Raw genomic sequence first — 20,094 nt, forward strand, 5'->3', positions numbered from 1 at the left:
TGGCCAGTCAGTTATTCTTCGAAAGTCCCTGAGAAGTCAAACTGGTTTGTCTAGATTTGAGCAATGGAAAGAAAATTGTCAAATGAACACCTCTGAATGCTGGCTGCCTGGGGTTCCAGCTTTAACTGAATGTAGTAACTTACTGGAAACAACAAATTCCCCAAAATTCCCGGTAGTCTAGCTTATGCTCCCCCCCCCCCCTTTTCTTTTTTCTGTCTTTTGAGACAGAGTTTCTCTGTGCAGCTCTGGCTGTCCTGGAAATCACTCTGTACACCAGGCTGGCCTTGAACTCAGAGATCTACCTGCCTCTGCCTCCCAAATGCTGGAATTAAAGGCATGTGCCACCACTGCCTGGATCCTAAACAAGACGGCTTAGTTGTGTGGGCCCCCAGAGAGTCTTTTAGACTCTCAATCTCCTGAGCCCCCAGATAATCTTCTGGGCCCTCAGTCTCCCAGGTCCCCAGAGCTTTTCGAACCCCTAGACAATTTCTTGGAATCCTGGTCTCCCTAGTCCCCATCTCTCAGGTCCCCAGATAGTCTTCTGGACCTGTCAGCTCAGCACCAGTTTTCTTTTGTCTACAAGTTGGGGTGACTAGCTATATGGGAGCCAGAGCGGTAGAGAGGAGGGTCTCCTGTGCCACCTGCCATGGTCTGGCCCTACAGGTAGTGTGGAGCCCTCTTCTGTAGCTAGACAGACACCTGCCTTTCTCCCTTGTCCTTTGTCCTCTTGATGGGCCAGGACTCACTGTCTATTTTTGCTGCAGCCCATCAGCATGTTCAGAAGATGTGCCCTCTTTCCCTCAAGATATAGCAGACCTGACAGATGGCCTGTGTCTATGGATGTATGAGAGGACCCTGGGTTGGGTCATGGACACTGGGGCTCTGTAGATGAAATGTGCAGATAGTGTATGTCCTCACTTGGAGACCATGGAAGAAGGTGAAGAATTTCCAGGGTGGTAGTCATGTCTTCAATAAAGAGCCTGTTTACCCTTTGCACTCCATGGGAATCTGGGAACCTCTTTCTCACATTGGCCCCTTTGCCTTTAAGTCTTAACCGCATCACTAGCTGTGGCAGTGGTCTCTTTTCCCTGACAGACTCCCTCCCCCCAGCTCTGGAGAATGAATGTCTACAGGGTGGAGAATCAGCATGGTGGGGGTTGTTGGTGAATGTGGGTACCAGTTTGCTGTGTTTGTTTTTGCTCTTGTGATTGTTGGTTTTTATAAACTCCACACCTCCTGCTTCTATGCCCAGCTTATATTTCACATGGCCTTTTTAAACCTCATTTCATTTCAGAAGGTGTATTGGTTAGGGTTTCTAGTGCATGATAAAGCACCATGGCCAAATCAACTTGGAGAGGAAAGGGTTTATTTTGTCTTACAACTCTCAAGTCGCACTCTGTCACTGAGGGAAGTCAGAGCAGGGATGAAGTAGAGGCCATGGAGGAGTGTTTCTCACTGGCTTGCTCCTCATGTCTTGCTCAGCCCACTTTTTTATACAACTCAGGACCACCTGTCCAGGTTGTGTCACCACCCACAGTGAGCTGGTTCCTCCCACATCAATCACTAATAAAGAACATGCCCTACAGACATACTACAGGAAATCTGATAAGGGTGTTTTCTCAGTTGAGAGTCCCTCTCCTAAATATATCTATCTAGGTTTGTGTCAAGTTGACCAAAAAAACCATGATAGAAGGTAACACAGACATATCAGTGACTCCTGGGAAACTCTTCTGAGCTTCAGACCCTGCTCTAGGAGTGTGTGCTCTGGGATGGAAGCCACCTTCTCTAGCAATGGAGACTGTATGACAGCCCCATGGCTTCTTGTCTTTTCAGCTGTGAATAGTGGATGTTGCTGGTACTCACCATGGCTCATGGTCAGTGTGCCTCACTCTTCATGGGCCTAGAGTAGTACCTGCAGGGGCATGCTGGCTGAATGCCTCTTCTTCCATGTCCTTGAGTGGTGTGGCCTAGGTTTGGTGAGCAAGACTCTGAAGTGGAGCTCTGACACCTGTTCTTTATGCCGTCCCAGCCTCCCGGAGCTGACGATGTGTATATTATGCACCTGCCCAGTCTGCTGGCCCTGTGCCCATGCTGCAGTGCGGATCCCAGGGCTGTTCCTCCTACACCTCGTCCAGGAGTGGTCAACTGAAGTCACTGGCCAGCCTTCCCCACCTTGTATTGCCCTAGTCATGAACAGCAACCCCTTCCCTGCCTCATCTGTGTCCCATCTTGAATAGCACTCCTTCCTTGCCTTGCTGTTGCTGGGTATTGCGGGCAGGTGGAGGTGGAGTCAGTTCTGCTTGGTGTCCTGTGGCCCTGTTTCTCAGGGCTCAGGGAAGATAGGGACAGGCACCTAGGTGGGTGGAAAGCCTGGTCTTGGCCCGGGCTCTGTTGAGAGTGATCTGGGAGAAGACAGCACTACCTCCTGCTGGTCTTTTGGCTAGCTGATGACCTCCACTTTCTCACATCTGGAAGCATGTGTGTTCTGGAATTTTCTAGGGCAGGCAGGCTCTTCTGTATTTGAAGTGTGCAGTAGGCCCACTTTCCTTTTAGAGAGTACAAAGGAATAATAGTGGGAGCTGGAATGGGTCAGTGCTTAGGCCCTCTGTGTTTTATGTTACGTGTTCTGGCACAGGGCTCAGAGGGTAGGTATCCTTTGGTGACATGGCAGGCAGCTATTGATACTGCCTCTGGAGTTCTTTTTTTGAAGTTCTCAGTCTAGACCTTAGGTAACATTCTGAACTGGGTTTCAGTCCTTGCTAGATGAACTTGAGGGGTATGCTTGGTTCCTTTTGCAACTGAGTCTGGGAAAGACCAGAGTGACCCCTGGAGGCTGGAGTCCTTGTTGTTCTCAGGCCAGGCTGAGGCTGTTGCCAACTGTCTGGCTTTTGCCAACTCTGTGCCTCTTTCTCAGTTAAAAGTAACAAGGATTTTGTTTGGTTCATTCATACCCAGTGGATGTGTGTTTCCTGCTCTTCAACCTCAGAGGGCTGCTGGCCCAGAGTGAGGGAGGAAACAAGGGGCAGGAAGCTGGGGCTGTGACAAGGTTGAGGCCATCCTGTCACGTGCACTGCCTTTGGCTGCTCCCAGAAGACCAGAACTTCCCTTTGCCCTCATCTGGCTGAACTATGGGGGAAAACACTGGCTGACCGGATAACTCTTAAGGTCCTGTGAAGAACCTTGTTGAGTCAGCTTTTAACTTCCCATCTGCTGGAAACAGTTTTGGATCAGAAGTGAAAGACAGACCCGTTTCCTGGTCGGACCCTGCTGTGGCCATGCATGCCAGCCATTATCAGCGCTCTTTTACTGGCTGTCCTGGGCACTGGCAAGGCTCAGAGCCCTTGTCCCTTCCTTTCTCAGAGTGCCATTCTTGCAAAGATCCTGTTCTGTTCTATAAATCACAGTCAAAGGACAGATATGAAACCCTCAGCAGTGTCCGTGTGGTGCAGGGCATGAGTTCAGCGTTCTGGGGCAGGGGTTGAACCTCCTGGATCCCTCTTGAGTTCTCCCTCTTCCCCTGCCCTAAGTGGGGCTACCTCTGCTGTATTGGTACTGCTCCAAGCAGGCCTGCTCATCGCTGTTGTGGGCAGAGAACACTACTTTATAGGGTCCTGGATCCTCCCCTCTTAAATTTTCATATGAAACGACAACGAACCCCTGCCCATGTTTCCCTTCTTCCCTTGCTTTGTCCTTGTTTCACGTTGTTTCATTTGAGGCTGGTAGGTCTAAAGAAAGTCGAGGGATCGGAGTTTTAAAGTATTTCCTTATCCATGAAACTTGTAGCAAATGGATGCTTGTCAAACTGCCGTTCACAGCTTTCCTGGGCAGCCTTTTTTCTCACCATTGGATTGAGCTTTCTTCTCTTGCCTTTCCTAGCGTTCCATGCCTACGGCAAGGCGGGGAAGATGCTGGTGGAGACCAGGTAAGTGGCACAGCCTTGCTGGGTCCCACCCTTCTTCCTGCAGCAGTGGAGGAGCTGATGCCTGGTGGGAATGAACGATGCATTTCACGTGTGGATTGGCTGATAACGCCTACTATGCTTCTGAAGAGTTACTTAGAGAATAGCTGGAAGTCGGTTTATTGTACCCTTAAAATGACGGTTGTCAAAGCTGAAAGCCTGTTTAAGTCTTGCTGAGACTTAGTACATGAGAATGGGGAACTTGGGGAGCACAGCAAATAGTTCCCTTGGACAGTTAATCTCAGTGCTGTTCTTTAGATGGTCCCCAATTCTACTGCAGAAGGGATGCACTAAACCAAAATGTCACATTGTTGTCATTGAAAGTAAAATTTTATGAGTTGAAAAAATTGTTGGGAATTACACTTTTAGGCTTTTAAATCAGGGAATTGTGAAAACAGAAGAAAACATTCTTTGGAAGCAGTTGATTATTCCTTTAACTTGTCTAACATTACTGTGAGTTTTTGTTGCACCTGAATTTCTGAAGCTCCTGTGGAAGGAAGATATGCTACCCCACAGAGAATAGTTAAGTGTGGCTCAGTATTCACCCCAAGTGCAATGGAGAGAGCCCCAAACATCTAGTCCTATGAGTGTGGACATAGAAAACTGTCTGTCTCTCCGCCAGTTTTCTGGCAATGCTGTGTCGGCACAGCCCAGGGACTGGATCTGGTCCTGGGTGTCAGACTGGGGGTGCCTGGGTCGTGATTCTCGCAAAGGTGCCATGTTCTAATCACAAAGCAGCACTTTCTTTCAAATCTGATTCCAAAGCCCTGTGTCCGTCTGTCTTCACAGCATGATTGGGCTGATGCTGGGGACCTGCATTGCCTTCTACGTCGTGATTGGTGACTTGGGCTCCAACTTCTTTGCCCCGCTGGTTGGATTACGGGTAAGGCTCTGTTAGCTGTCTGGTCTGTTGTAATGCTTGTGTTGCCGCCCGGTGTCTCCTCTCCTAAAGCCAGCTGAGACTAGTGTCCTTGGCCCAGAGAAGCTTCCCATGCTTGCCAGCCACTCAGGTTCCCTTGGATTTCAGGGACTTTGCTGGGGTAGTGTCTGAGAGATACCAGGAGAGGGAGAGCAGGCTGTGATACAGCCTGCATTGTGAGGGGCAGGAAGGAGGAGGGCACGACGCGTCACACCATTGTGCAGCACGCAGGCCTCAGCCTTCCAGTGCTGCTCATCAACAGGCAGAAGAGGCCTCAGTGGTGCCGTGCCTGCTTTTGACCAGTAATTTTGCTTTCCATCTCTCGCTCTTCCTGTGGGTTCACAGAGCTGTGGGTCAGTCCCTCACACAGGTTCTTGGGTCATTTCTCAAAACTTACTGACTGGTGCCAGGGTCAGGCATCTTACCTGCAGTTCTGAGAGACTTGCAGGACAGCATTGGCCTCTGCACCTTGTGAGGGCTTCCCACGCAGTGAGCCGGTGTGCACAGAGCCTGTCTGTCCTCTTCCTCCATGGTGTCCAGTGCACCCATGCTCAGCAGGGTGGGCTGCTGTAGGTGTGCAGGTACCTGCAGCTGGGCAGTAGACGCTCTTGGCCTCCAGCTGTGCTGTCAGCTGTGAAGAAGGTCCAGGAAGTCAGAGTGCTGCTGGCTGCAGCTGAGTTAGATGGTAGACAGCCCCAGACCTTCGCTTGCTCCTCGATGCTAGTCTGGAGTTCTGTGATGAATTTTCTGGATCAGAATTTCCTTCTGCAGCAGAGTTGGCTCTGAGTCGTATGGAGAAGTGGTGGCTCCTCCTACCAGCCCCCGGCACTAGCTGTGCGGGTATGCCAGAGCAGGGTATGCCAGAGCAGGACGGTTCCTACCCGCTCTTGTCACATTCCTTCCCTGCTTAAAGGGGGTAGCTGACCTTTTTGTCCTGACTAGTCTCATTGTGGAGCCTGGCTGGGCCACACCGGGGCCAGAGGTGTTTAGTACTTTGATCCACGTGGCACAGCTGCTGAGAGGGGAGCTTTCAGAGTGAGCACGCCAGGCTTGACCCCGCCTCCTGCTGTTTTAAGCCTCAAGGTGCTCCCCAGCCTGCTGCGACTCCTGTCCTGGCAACACTGGTAAGCTGAGCCTTGGCAGTAGTACTCAGGGCTGCAGACCGTGAGGATTCTGCTGGTTCCCTTTCAGGTGACCAACAGCTTGCGTGTGTTCCTGCTCTTCGCCGTGTCCCTGTGCATCGTGCTCCCACTCAGCCTGCAGAGGAACATGATGGCCTCCATCCAGTCCTTCAGTGCCATGGCACTCCTCTTCTACACCGTCTTCATGTTTGTGGTGAGTGCCACATGCACGGTTAAAGGGGTTGTTTGTGGTTTAGTCCTTCCCATAACCATAAATGTCCATGCCTGAGTCTGGTGTAGCCATTAGCTACCTTGGGGGGGTTAGGGGAAGGTGGCTCTGAGTCTTACAACTGTGGTTGAGTGTCTGTAATGTCATGAAGGCCATGTGTGTGTCTGACTAGTGGGTATCAGACGTCTGACAGTTGAATAGCAGGATGAGGGACTGACCATCATCCCTTTACCAAGGCTCTAGAAAAAGCAAACATAGCAGCTGTGTGTTTTGTGGGAAGGTCTTTCATGTGGAGTGTGTGACCAGGTTCATGGTGCCACCATGGTGACACTTGTCATTTTTGGTGCCAGTTGTCATTTTCTAAAAGCGTTTGGAGGTTAGTCTAGAAGATGAGGTGTGGGGACTTCCGAGAGGGTCCTCACCCTTCGCTGCCTGAGCCTGCTGAACCCTTGGAATCACTTTCACTGTCTAGGGAAGAAGTGACCCCTCCTGAGAGCAGGGCCAGGTGTCCTTGCAGGAGGTTGTACAGTCTGGGCTGCAGGTTTCTCACTGTAGCCATGGTCTGTCAGTGCCCCGCCAGTGCCCCTCAGCTCTCTGAGGACCAGCCCAGTGACAGTTAACTCCTTACTCAGGTAGCCACATCCTCAGTGGCTGAGCTGCTGAAAGATGACTATGTCTGCCTGGGCCAGGGTGAGGCAAGGAAGGACATGCCATATCAAGGGGACTGACTGCATTCTGTAATTTGAGACAGGCATCAGGGCTGGGATGGTGAGTGAGGTTTTGCTTCTGTCTCCACTAAGGGGCCCCTATATAGGAGCTGCTCCATCCTGTGTAGAAAACCGCCTGCAGCCGGGTATACCCCTCAGTAGTGTTCAGGCAGCTTCAGGTATGGACTGAGTATGAGCCAGGGTCCAGGCTGTAGGAAGGAGTAAGCCACCTTTGATGTAGAGAAGAACTGCATGTCTCCTCTACCTCCTCTGTGGCAAGGTGTCTAGTGGTCCACGCTGCACACTGACTCCTGACCCTTGCCCTGCTCTCTCCCGGTCCAGATTGTGCTGTCCTCCCTTAAGCACGGCCTCTTCAGTGGGCAGTGGCTGCAGCGAGTCAGTTACATCCGCTGGGAGGGCATTTTCCGCTGCGTCCCCATCTTCGGCATGTCCTTTGCCTGCCAGTCGTAAGTACTCCTGAGGTGGCAGGGGGATGGAGTGGGGCTGAGGGTGTAGAGGGGTGGGGATGAGAGTCCTGCTTTTCTCGGTTCTTGAGTTGCTTGTTCCTGGCCACTGAGGAATGATGGCTTGTTCTAGTACGGCTGTTCCCTCTAGGATGAGGGGCTAGATCTCTTGTAACTGGGAAGTGAACTATTGCTGGGACTGACTGGCAAGGGCACCTAGTTTCCCAGATCCCATGAGAGGAGAGTTGGCTGTGGGGTGCAGCAGCAACCCAGCCATCTGATTGTGCAGAGTCCTGAGTGTTTTGCCAGAATGTAGCTGTTCTGAGAATATTTAAAAAGAAGTTGCACAAACATTGACTTCAGGCTGCTGCTGAGATGCCTCTGAGGCTTGTGTGTGCAGGCGGGCTCTCTGGCGTGCGGGGCTCTGTGAACACAGAACGGGCTGCTCCCCCTTCACAGCAGCGCTACCTTCTCCATCAGGGTGGCAGGAGCTTGTGATGCACGCCCGGGTGGGAACAGTAAGCGTAAACCTGACATCAATGGGAAAAGACCATCAGCATGTGTGTGAGGGGGGCTGGCAGAGAAGCCCCCCTCCTGTGGTGTCAGTGGGCATGTATTGTGCCAATCGTAAACTAGTGTGACAGAAGATTTGCTCACACTGCTGTGTTTACACCCACATGCGAGTTCCAAATTGTCGTTTCCCACTTACCGGCTCCTCTTGGCAGCTCTGTCTCCGCCAGAACGTGCTCCAGCCTCGCTGTTTAATGTCCCCATTATCGTCGGTGACAGAAGTTACATTCTTGTGCGGCGGCGTACCTAGTTACCGTTTGTCCTTTCTGCGTGCGCGTTTGCTTTTTAAAAAACAAGCCTGTGGTTGGGCTTCTTTGGCAGTAGCCGCCTGCAGGCAGTTCACCTCTGTGGGTCGGTTCTTAGTGCAAGTTACTGTTCCTGGAGGGTGGAAGCATGCCCCTGTCTAAGTGCTGGGTTCATCTCCCTTCCATGAAGACCTGGGGGCCGTAAATGTGCCCTCTTCTCCTGGGTTGGTCACATATTGTCCCCAGGCTGTGAGCATGCAGTGTTTGCCAGGTGAGTGGCCTGTCCCTGCTGGGATGGCAGCCAGCCCCTTACTTGGTGCCTGGAGTAGTTCTTGCTGTGATCGTCTGGCCCCTTCGATCTCACTTCGTGGTAGATAGATCTTGTGTTATACAGAACTGTCATCCTGGTCCGGAGAAATGGCCACATGGCACATAGAGGGCCTCGGTAGAAGAGCGTGCACCTGGAGAGCTCACTCTCAGGAGCTGTGTGATGCCACAGGGCTGCTCTCTGAAGTGGGGGCCAGGTGGGAGGGCAGGTGGGACTGCGTGGAAGCCTATGGAGTCAGCTTTTCCACTGTGTCCAGGCACATCCCGCCTCTTCACAGCACTCGCAGCGCCTGTGTGCGCATGTGTATCTGGTTCAAGTTCCCTTCCAGGTGGGCCCTGCTTTGACTAGAGTCCTGGTCAGCCTGAGAAGCTGTTGCCGGCCTCAGAGCTGAGCCCAGGGCTCATGCTAGCTTCCCTTCAGCGTCCCTGAGGCTGTGCAGGGTGTGGCTGACTCCTCTGGTGAGAATGGGGTGGACAGGGTTGCGGTTTTGCCTTGCCAGCCCTCCCAGTATCGGTGCCTGCTTTTTGATCCAAGTAGTGTGTCTCTTTGTTTTCCTTGAACTTTTTAAAGACATTTTTGTGCATAGCTCCACTGATCCTTGTGCTGATCTGTTTATTGGTTGCTGATTTCCAGCATGTACGTGTGTGTGGTTACACACACACATACACACACACACACACACACACACACACACACACACACACACACACACACACACACCCATTTGCCTGGTTGTTCCTAGTCTGGCTTCCTTAGTGCCTTTGATTTTGTCCTGGAAGTTATAGCCACCTGGGAAGTACTTAAGGGTGACTACCAGGTTCCCCTCCTGTTCTAGCTTAGTTCTTTAACTCATGTTCTAATCTGAACCATCTCAATTGCAATGTGGGGGACCAGCCCCCACACTTATTTACCCCAGGAACTCTTGAAGAATGAGGGATAAGAGACTTAGTTAGAAATAGAGAGAAGAGAAACAGAGAAAACGCAGGATAGACTCGGGTGGGCCTGGATCCTTATCCACCGGCCCAGAGCTTTATTCCAAAGGCCTATTTACAACGATGCTAAGGGGTGGAGCAAAGGACCTCCCCCTGCTAGTTACAGTCACCTGGTGCCCAGGCCCTGCATACTCTCCTCAGTCGGGTTTTCTGTCCCAAGTCCTCAGACATGCTGTTTGCAGAGCACCTTCGTGAGGTTGTCATATCTCTGTCCTGACAGTGACTTGGGTCCCTCCCCCATGTCCAGCAGCAGCACACTCGTGGCACCAGACCTAGGACAGAAGCCAGTTTTCTCATCACTGGAGAGAGGCTGCGAGTCAGGAAATGTGCGCAGGCTGTCTCCTTGTCTGTCCTCACCGCCGTGTCTGTTGACGGTGCTGAGGGGGCTGCAGCCAGCCAGCCTGTGTTGTTGAACTTGCCGTCCCTGGCAGTGGTGCTGCTTGGCTTCCTGTTGGCTTCTTCCTCAGACCTGTTTTCATTCCCTGCCCAATCACACCTGCACTCCCACAGCATGGTGCTAGTTGTGAAGGGATCTACATGGAACCTATCAGGGTAGGTTTGTGGGTCTCATGGTGCTGCCATCTGTGGTGTCACCCAGCTGCTGTCCTGGGCACCATGAATCATGGTCTGTGGAGAATGGTCTGGGAAAGAAGTGCCAGGGGTTTGTTGCCTGGGCCATTTTGGTAGAGGTTCTAGGAGTTGTCAGGAGGGGTGGGGAAGGCTCTGGAGTTTGCTTGTCTAGAGTCTGTGTGACTCGATTGTCTTTACACAGCCAGGTCCTGCCTACCTATGACAGCCTGGACGAGCCATCGGTGAAGACCATGAGTTCCATATTTGCCTCCTCCCTCAACGTGGTCACTGCCTTCTATGTCATGGTAGGAGCCGCCCACACCTCCTCCTTGATGCACACACAGCACAGCACAGCACAGCACAGCACAGCACACTGCTTCTTGCACTCAGGACCCCGTGTTACCTTTTCCATGCCAGTGTCTGTAGGTGCACTGTGTTCACGGTGACCCAGAGCAGCTCAGTTCCTCAGCCCCAGGCAGTCCAGGCCTGGGCACCTGGGAGCTGCTTCTGCCCTGGACCATGTTGCATCTTCTTCCTGTTTTTTTTTTTGTTTTGTTTTGTTTTTCGAGACAGGGTTTCTCTGTGTAGCTTTGCGCCTTTCCTGGAACTCACTTGGTAGCCCAGGCTGGCCTCGAACTCACAGAGATCCGCCTGGCTCTGCCTCCCGAATGCTGGGATTAAAGGCGTGCGCCACCACCGCCCGGCTTTCTTCCTGTTTTTTTAAGACAGGGTCTTACTTAGTATTCCTGACTGATCTCAAACTTGGGGCGATCCTCCTGCTTTTGCCTCCCAAGTTCTGGGATTGTGGGTGAGCACCACAATGCCCAGTTTTGTGAACATTATCTAGTCTTAAGAGCTCAGGCATCTTGACCAGGGCTGGTTCCAGATTGCTTTAACTGGGGGGCCTGCTTTCCCCTCTCCATGGCCATTGTTAATTCTCTACAGAGGAGCATTCCAATTAAAAAGAAATGAGGGTGCACGAGATGCCAGTGTGAGAGAATATCCCAATTCACAAACATTAGAAACGTTTTTCAGTAGTTTCTCATCCCCCATCCCCTTAAGACAGGCTTTCTCTGTGTAGGCCTGGCTGCCCTGAAACTCGCTCTGTAGACCAGGCTGGCCTTGAACTTAGATCCACCTGCCTCTGCCTCCTGAGTGCTGAGATTAAAAGCATGCGCCACCACTGCCTGGCTCTTCTTATTAATATACTTGCTGTTTTCTTCCTTCCTTCCCTTCCCTTCCCTTCCCATCCTTTCCCTCCCCTTTCCTCCTTCCCTCTCTTCCCCCTTTCTCTCTTTCCCTATTTATTTATTTGTTTGTTTGTTTGTTTGAGACAGGTTCTCATTGTGTAGCCAAAGCTGGCCTGAAGCTCACATGTAGCTTAGGCCTTGAACTCAGATCCTCCTGCCTCCTCCTAAGAGCTGGGATTATACCACATCTGGCTTCTGTTTGTTGTCTTTAAGAATATAGAGCTAGGGCTGAAGAGATGGCTCAAGAGGTTAAGAGCACTGACTGTTCTTCCAGAGGTCCTGAGTTCAATTCCCAGCAACCACATGGTGGCTCACAGCCATCTATAATGAGATCTGGTGCCCTCTTTTGGCATTCAGGCATACATATAGGCAGACCACTGTATACATAATGAATAAATAAATAAGTCTTAAAAAAAAAAAGAATACAGAGCTAGACAAGCAGCCTAGTTGGGAGAGAGCGTGCCTTGTATACGTGACTCCCTGGGTTTGAGCCCCAGAACCGTGGAGGGGACAGATGCTGTCTGAAGAGGATGTGAATGTGCTGGGGTTGCAGCTCGGCTCCTGCCCTTGCCTGTGGCATCAGTCTTCAACGTGGTCATTGGAGCATCATCCAGTCCTGGAGCTTCCTCCATCCTCTTCGCCTGCGGCTATTTGACTGGCTGTATTTTATTTCAGTTTGGTTTTTGAGGCAGGGTCACACTGTGTGGCCTAGTTTGGCCTGGAACTCTCTCCATCCTCCTGTCTCTGCCTCCCGAAAGCTGGAATCACAGGCCTGTGCCCTACACCCAGCTCCTGATTAACAGTGGCTCCTCTGAGCCCGGCTCCGGTGGTGACTCCTTTTAATCCAGCACTCGGGAGGATCTCCATAAGTTCAAGGCCAGCCTGGTCTACAGAGTGAGTTCCAGGACAGCCAGGGCTACACAGAGAGACCCTGTCTCAAAAAACCAAAAAGAAAAAAAAAGGCTCCTCTGAAAGGCTTGGAGGCATTCTAGAACCTTCCTTTCCATATTGGCAACTCCATTTTCTTGCCTCATTTATAGTTCTGTTGAAGTTACACTTGAACATTTCTTGATAGCCTTTGGTTATCAAGACTTTTATGCCTGAGGAGATGAGGAGGGCTTTTGTTTTTGGGTGGGTGGGTTTTGTGCCAGCTTCCTTGGAGGTGCTCTGAGGCCAATCTGGGACAAAGACAGGCAGTCAGCACAGACTGACAGACAGCTGACCGGCCACATTGCTCTTTGTCCTCCTCTGACAGGTGGGGTTTTTTGGCTATGTAAGCTTCACTGATGCCACTGCCGGCAACGTGCTGATACACTTCCCCTCCAACCTGGTGACAGAGATGATCCGAGTGGGCTTTGTCATGTCCGTGGCTGTGGGCTTCCCCATGATGATTCTGCCATGCAGACAGGCCTTGAACACACTGCTGTTTGAGCAACAGGTATGATCTTTCATTCTCTTGGACTAGCTCTGTTTCCATGACAGTGGTAGGTGGGGCTTTTCCTAGTTAACAATAAACAGTGTGTGTATATATGTGTGTGGGGTGGGGTGTGTGTGTGTGTGTGTGTGTGTGTGTGTGTGTGTGTGTGTGTGTGTGAAGTCAGAGAACAACGTTTAGGAGTTGATTCCCTTCTGTTGTGGGTCCAGGGGTTGTCTGGCTTGTGTGGCACGTGCTTTTGCCTGCTGAGCCATCTTGCTGACCCAAACAAATTTCAAGTGAACTGAAGTCTTGGGTTATTTTGAGGGGAGTCTGCCGTGTTTTCCAGGCTGGCCGTGAACTCAGGATTCTCTCTCCTCTCTCTCCCAGCACCACTCTCTGGGTGTTAGGATCACAGGTGTGTGCCACAATACCCAGCTGAAATGAAGTGGTTTTTGTCATTGTTTGTAATTTAAATTTTTTCTTTATTTAGTGTGGTAGTGGGGCTCTTGTGCGAATGGAGGTCAGAGGAAACTGGTGGGGTCCAGTTCTGTCCCATCACCGTGTGGGTTCCGGGATCAAACTCAGGTTGTCAGGCTTGGTGACAAGTACCTTTACCTAATGAGCCTTTCTTGCTGGCCCCGGCAGGAAGTTTTTAATAGAGATCATCCGTCCTTCCTTTCCTCTTCTTTCCTTTGTTGCTAGAGATTGAACCTAAGGCCTTGTGTATGCTAAAGCACACCCACTGCTCTTGAGCTGCATGTACTCCCAGCCCCCTGACTAGGCATGCCTTGCATTAACCTAAAGAACACAGAAGAGTGCCCTTTGGGCCATGCCAGCTGTGTAGGCAACTTCGTTCATCTGTGGGATTTGCCAGCATTGATGCTTGCAACCTCAAGTCAGAGAGATGGTGAGACATGAGGGCTGCTGTGGAAGCGGTCCTGGGGAGGCTGTAGCAGGGGCACAAATTCACTGGCCAACATTGATCACAACTGGAATCATGGGATAGGCTTGTGCTGCTTCTGTACTTTGTAGTGACTTCAGTATAGTGTGTTGGTAGAGCCCGTGTGTGTGTGTGTGTGTGTGTGTGTGTGTGTGTGCGCGTGCGTGCGCGCGCACGCGCAACTTTTTAAAATAATATATTTAAATTTATTTTATGTGCATTGGTGTGAAAATGTCAGATCCCCTGGAACTGGAGTTAACAGGCAGTTGTGAGATATCGTGTATATGGGTGCTGGGAATTGAACCCAGGTCCTCTGGAAAGAGCAGCCAGTGCTCTTAACCGCTGAGCCATCTCTCCAGATCCCCACAAGAAATTTTAAGATACAGGGATTGAAACTCAAAAGCTGTCTGGTCCTTGCTTGCCATTGCCCTGGGTTGCCTCATATCTATTGCGCTTCTCCATCTCAGCTTTCTTTCCACCCTTGTTCACAGGGCACCCTCTCCTGAGTCTGGTAAGATAGACCCACTGTCCAGGCTGTTTTCTGTGATGACTGGCCTTCGCTATCTAGACCAAGATTCTTTGGCTCCAATGCCTGACATCTTAGCACCTGGTTTGTCTGATCAGCCAGGACACCTAGTGGCCGGAAATACAAGGTCACAAGCACTTGGAGTAAGGGAGACAGCAGTGGTCCCAGAGTGTCGACTCAGGAGAAACAGCTGGCACAGCTGCTCCCTGTCTGCCCAGTCATGGCAGTGCTGTTGTTTGTGTCTCTTTCCTATGGACTCTGCTGCCAGTGACAGTAGAGGCCCAGTGACAGAGGCTGAGTGCCTCTCACAGGCTAGCTCTTGGTCTCTCTCTGCTAGTGTTTATGTACCTGGATGCCATGCAAAGTAGGATTTTGGACTTTGTCCCTTGAGGGGTGTCTTAGCATTTCTATTGTGAAAAGACACTGTGACCACAGCAGCCCACCCACCCCCAGACAGGGTTTCTCTGTGTAGCTTTGGAGTCTGTCCTGGACCAGGCTGGCCTTGAACTCACAGAGATTCACCTGCCTCTGCCTCCCTAGCACTTAGATTAAAGGCATGCGTCACCACCGCCCGACTATGGCAGTTCTTATAAAGGAAAACATTTAATTGAGGTGGTGGCTTTGAAACTGTAGTTTCAAAGGTTCAGTCCATTATCATCATGGTGGAGAGCATGGTGATGTGCAGGCAGACATGATGCTGGCTACATCTTGATCAGAAGGCAGCAGGAAGTGGTCTGAGACACTGGGCAATATCTTGAAATAGGAAACCTCAAAGCCCACCCCCACAGTGACACACTTCTTCCAACAAGGCCACACCTACTCCAACAAAGCCACACCTCCTAATAGTGTCACTCCCTATGAGCTTATGGGGACTGGTTACATTCAAACTGCCACAAGGGGCAAAGATGAGACCAGCTCTGTGGCCAGAGGTTCACCCTCCTCCACCCTGGTTCATGCTGTACCACCTCCACTTTGTGGGTTGCTAAAACCACCCCTCACTGCTTCTTGTGAGCTTGGTGTGTCCATGTGCTTCAGACTGAAGCAGTGTTAGTGCTTTTTGCATAATGTCCCCCCTCTTCTGCAAAGTGGTTTTTTTTTTTTTTTTTGTTATGTTGTTGTTGTGTTTTTCAGATAGGGTCTTACTATGTAACTTTAGTTGGTCTGGCCTTTGCTATCTCGACCAAGCTGGTCTTGAACTCGCAGAGACCTGCCTGCCTCTGTTTCCCAAGTGCTAGCATCTAACTCTTTTGTAAAGTTAAACATCGATAATAGAACAAAGAGAAGTATTAGAAAAGTTTACCACCAAGTGATAATGATGCACGCCTTTAATTCCAGTACTTGGGAGGCAGAGGCAGGGGGTTTTCTGAGTTTGAGGCCAGCCTGGTCTACATAGTGAGATCCAAGACAGCCAGGGCTACAAGAGAAACTCTGTCTCGGAAAAACCAAAAAGAAAGAGAAAGAAAGTTAGCTTACCTGCTTCTTGTTTACATGCATGTGGTCACATCCCCATATTTGTGTCTGTTTACAGTGATTTTCCCTTCCCTTTCCTCTGTTTCCAGTAGATTGACTGGGGGCCTGTATGTGCATCCATGGAAACCCACAGCATCTCTGCTCTTGCTCATCTGCTCTTGTAGACGTTCTTCTGTTGATGGCTTTTCTGCCTGTCTGCACACAGCTTCCCACTTCCTCCTTTAGATAATTTCTTGGTCAACTTCCAGGGCTGTGACTGGGATTCCTGGGTTATGGACAAACTGTCATCCCTATTCAACAAAAGATTTCAGCTCCAGCTACCTCAGTCTATCTTGCGTTAGTGTCCATTGTGAAAATAGCTGCTTTGAAATTCTAGTTCTGGAAGGTTCCGTTGTTCCTAACCCAGGAATGATCATTATGGTCAACCTTGCTGTGTGCCAGTTTACAGGAGGGTCAGCAGCTTGAGGAGGAGATACTTCTGTTGTCAGAGAGGAGACGGATTTGAACTGGGCTGTGTCGGACTCTTAGGCATGTAGAGTGTGGGGCTCACCTCCTCTTGTGCTGCTACACCTGTGATGAGTGTCCTGTGTGCCAGGTGGGGTGGGGTGCTGGGCTATGCCACCTCAAATCCTTCTCCACTTTCCTCCTTCCTGGACTTTGAAATTGTTAAGTGCTCACCATGGATCTGTTGGGAATGGCGATAACAACCAAGCGCATGCGTGTGCGTGAATGCATGTATGTGTACATGTGTGTATGTAGGGCTTCAGCACGTAATCTGAAGCTGCACACTGAGGAGAAGCTGACTCACTTCACAGGGCTGTCCCTCTGGAGCCTCTGTCTACTCTGCTGTCTGGTTTGTGTGTCTTTTTAAGTCTCTGTTTTGTCTTTGCCCCAAGAGCAAATATGAAAATGAAGGGCATAATACTAACATTTCAAAACAAAGTTGTAAGCTGTCCAGCCCACACCTGGAGGGAAGCTTACAGCTTCTTGGCCTTCTGCAGGCTTCCATTAAAGCTGCTCAGCCAAATCTGATTATGCTGCAACATTCACCGGCCAGGGGAGCTCCCGCCTGGACCCATGCAGAGATAGGCTTGGCTGGCAGAGCCCCATGTGGCCTTGTGCCACTGGAAAGTAGTCATTTCAAAACTGGTTGTTTTTGTTTTTTTTCATGTAGCAAAAAGATGGAACCTTTGCTGCAGGAGGCTACATGCCCCCACTCCGGTTTAAAGTCCTTACCCTCTCGGTGGTGTTTGGAACCATGGTCGGTGGAATCTTGATCCCCAATGGTAAGGTGGGCAGCCTCTGCTGCCTCTTTTCTGCCCTTAGTTGTCCTCCATTCTTCCTGTTGCATGGGGGACCCAGGGATGTCCCTAGCCCATGCTTAGCATTTAGCTGAGAGTACTCCCAAAGTCTCATGCCATTTTCTCTGGTATCCTAAAAACTGCCTAAAAGTTCAAGGTCATACCCATTCCTCAGCAGACCTGCTGTCGGCTTGCTATCACCACACACAGGAGTAAACGGCTTTAGCCAGCCAACACATTGTAGCCTTTTCCACACATACCTTAGGACAAAGCACTAGGTTACTTGACAAGTGATGATAGAGTGAACTAGGCCACATGGAGCCAACATCTGATTTTGGTAGGAAACCCCCTGTGCTTGGCCACTTATTTGTTTATCTATCTGTCTACTTATTTACTTACTGGGTCTTTGAGACAGGGTTTCTCTGTGTAGCCCTGGTTATCCTGAACTCACTATGTAGACCAGGCTAGCTTCAAACTCGAAGATCTGCCTGCCTCTACATCACCACCTGGTTTGTGCTTGGCCATTTAAAGATGAGCTGTCAGAATTTCCCAGGCTGCTCTGCTCTGACACATCTTAGTATATGAGGAGGAGGAGAAAAGTGGAGGTGGTAGTGGAGCCCCTTGGGTATAGTGGATGTCTGCTCACTGGCACTCAGGCGGCCTTACAGTGGCCCTGTGTGCCCTTATGCCAGGTGAGCACAGTCTCCCAGTCACACCTTGCTGTCTATCTGTTTGTAGTGGAAACCATCCTTGGCCTCACAGGGGCGACGATGGGGAGCCTCATCTGCTTCATCTGCCCGGCTCTGATCTATAAGAAAGCCCACAAGAATGCTCCCTCAGCCCAGGTGAGTGTGTCCCTCCCCTAGGCCATATGCACTTATCCTCTGGATGAAGGTGAGTGTTGTCCACCACATGGCCTGACCCTTGGCCAGTCACTCTAGTCAGGGAGAAGTAGCAGAATACACTCAGCGCCCCAGGGTCTTTAGACAGGTTCTGTCCACTCATTTTCAGTGTTTTATCACAAGGAATACTTGGTCAAGGAGATGTGAGAAGTGGGCCAAACAGGTGGCTTAGTCTCTGCCCCTGTGTATCAGGACTCTCCCCAGAGAGGACGATTACTCTTCCTTACCTAAGCACAAAACACTGACGTGTGTTCATACTGTGACTGTCTACCCTCCCCTAGATACTCCCACAGAGAACACCATTGCTGGATTAGCGGGATGTCCCAGGAAGATAATGTATGTGCACATGCGTGGGCATGCTCCAGCTTCTTTGTTTTGTTTTGTTTTGTTTTTTTGGTAATGCAGCTTCTTGCTATCTTTGCTTAACATCCATAGCAGGTTGCTCCTCGACCACAGGTGCAAGCATCCGGTACTGCCTTCTGTTTTAGCTGATTCCTGGGAGTTCACTACGGGGAAATTCCATAATCCTAGTCTCCCACGAAGTCAGCCCCAGCCTTTTGCTATTGCAGCCCACAGGTGTTTCCATATACATGAGACTGTGTCTATAGAAAGTATTCCAGAAATGAGATTCCTGGTCAGAATGGGAGCCTTTCACCTTGTGCCTGGTGAGGTCACGGCTCCAAGGTGTGTCTGTCACCATGCCAACATTTTCATCTGTACTTTTGGCCTCCTCAGAGTGAGTGGAAAGGTTGTTTCAAAGGCACAAATGCCATTTAATGTTTTTTCTCTGTGAACTGCCTGTGTCTTTGCTTCCTTTTTAGGGGATTGTTGAATGTTTCCTTACTGATGCACACCGGTAGATGTTTAAGTGTACCCCACTTGACAGTTCACACCTGTTTGTAACTCCCGTTCCAGGGGAACCGACACCCTCATATAGACATACATATAGGCAGAACCACCAAAGAACATAAAATATAAATAAATTATATATTAAAAGAAGAAGAAATAAAGGGTGGCCTTGGACAGTGGCTTAGTGGATAAAGCACTTGTTCTAGTATGAGGCTTGGAGCTTGGGTTCCCAGAATCCATAGAAAAGCTGGGTGGGCATGGTGGCCAGCTGGTAATCACAGCACTTGGGCGGCAGAGGCGGTATCGCGGGAGCAAACTGGGCAGCTAGACTAGTTGGGTCGGCAAGCTCCAGGCTCAGTGAGAGACCCCGCCTCAATAAAGTAGAGACCCCGCCTCAATAAAGTAGAGACCCTGCCTCAATAAAGTAGAGAGCAACTGAGGCGGACACCTACCAACAACTTTAGGCCTCCACGTGCACATATGCATACACACACACTGAAAAAAGTACAATATGTATGTAGAAAAACACAGTCCTTACATACAACTTGATATATTTTTGCAGTGTGACTCTAGCCAAAACCGCCATCCAGGACAAAGTGAATATCTTGCCACCCCAGAGCGCCCTGTGAGCCCCTCCAATCATCTAACCCTGCATCTCAAAGGTTACTGTTGTCTCTTGGTGGCTTCAGCGTGATGGAGTGGGGTCTCATGCCTGTCCTGTCTGGTGCTTAAAGTCACTGCATGAGGACTTTGCACTTGTTCACTTGTTCCACGTTAACCTGCTGTGTTGGCGAGGGTTATCCAAAGAAACAGAACTGATAGGATAATATATATGTAATATATATGTAATATGTATAGTCAAAGGGAGCTTATTAGAATGGCTTACAGGCTGTTGGCTGGGGAGTCCAGCAATGACTGTCTTGACTGTGGAAAATCCAAGGATCTGGCGGTTGTTCTGTCCACGAGGATGGGTGTCTCAGCAGTCCCAGTCTGGTGCTGGAGTCCTGAGGAGTCCTGGAGAGCTGCTGGTCTTCAGTCTTTGTTCGAATTCCAAAGAAGTGGGTTCTGATACTGGTGAAGGAATGCCAAAGCAATAGATGGACAGATGGACTTGCCATCAGGGTGAGGGCAAGTAGGCAAAAGGCAAAGGTTTTTGTGTGTCCTTCTGTGTGGGCCACCAGAAGGTGTGGTACAGATTAGGGTGGGTCTTTGCTTCAAATCTGATTAAGAAAATTTCTCACAGGAATGCACAGAAGCTTAAGTTTCAGTTGATTCCAGATGTAGTCAAGCTAACAACCAAGATCGGCCATCGCACCTACTCCCTGTGGTGTGACAG

General features: G+C 50.3%; 1 protein-coding gene across 14 annotated transcripts in view; it reads left to right on the forward strand.

The window, feature by feature from the left end:
* Positions 1–20,094, forward strand: part of Slc38a10 (solute carrier family 38 member 10) — a 53,806-nt gene that overhangs the window by 6,724 nt on the left and 26,988 nt on the right. For all 14 annotated transcript variants that reach the window (XM_052759837.1, XM_052759839.1, XM_052759838.1 and 11 more), the window contains exons 3-10: positions 3,877–3,922; positions 4,748–4,841; positions 6,069–6,212; positions 7,277–7,401; positions 10,306–10,408; positions 12,609–12,791; positions 16,881–16,992; positions 17,746–17,852. In XM_052759837.1, coding sequence (XP_052615797.1) covers positions 3,877–3,922; positions 4,748–4,841; positions 6,069–6,212; positions 7,277–7,401; positions 10,306–10,408; positions 12,609–12,791; positions 16,881–16,992; positions 17,746–17,852 — 914 coding nt within the window. The remainder of the gene's footprint in view (positions 1–3,876; positions 3,923–4,747; positions 4,842–6,068; positions 6,213–7,276; positions 7,402–10,305; positions 10,409–12,608; positions 12,792–16,880; positions 16,993–17,745; positions 17,853–20,094) is intronic.

This window comes from Peromyscus californicus, unplaced genomic scaffold, assembly GCF_007827085.1.
Source record: "Peromyscus californicus insignis strain IS unplaced genomic scaffold, ASM782708v3 Scaffold_3__1_contigs__length_106647218, whole genome shotgun sequence".
Taxonomy (NCBI): domain Eukaryota; kingdom Metazoa; phylum Chordata; class Mammalia; order Rodentia; family Cricetidae; genus Peromyscus; species Peromyscus californicus.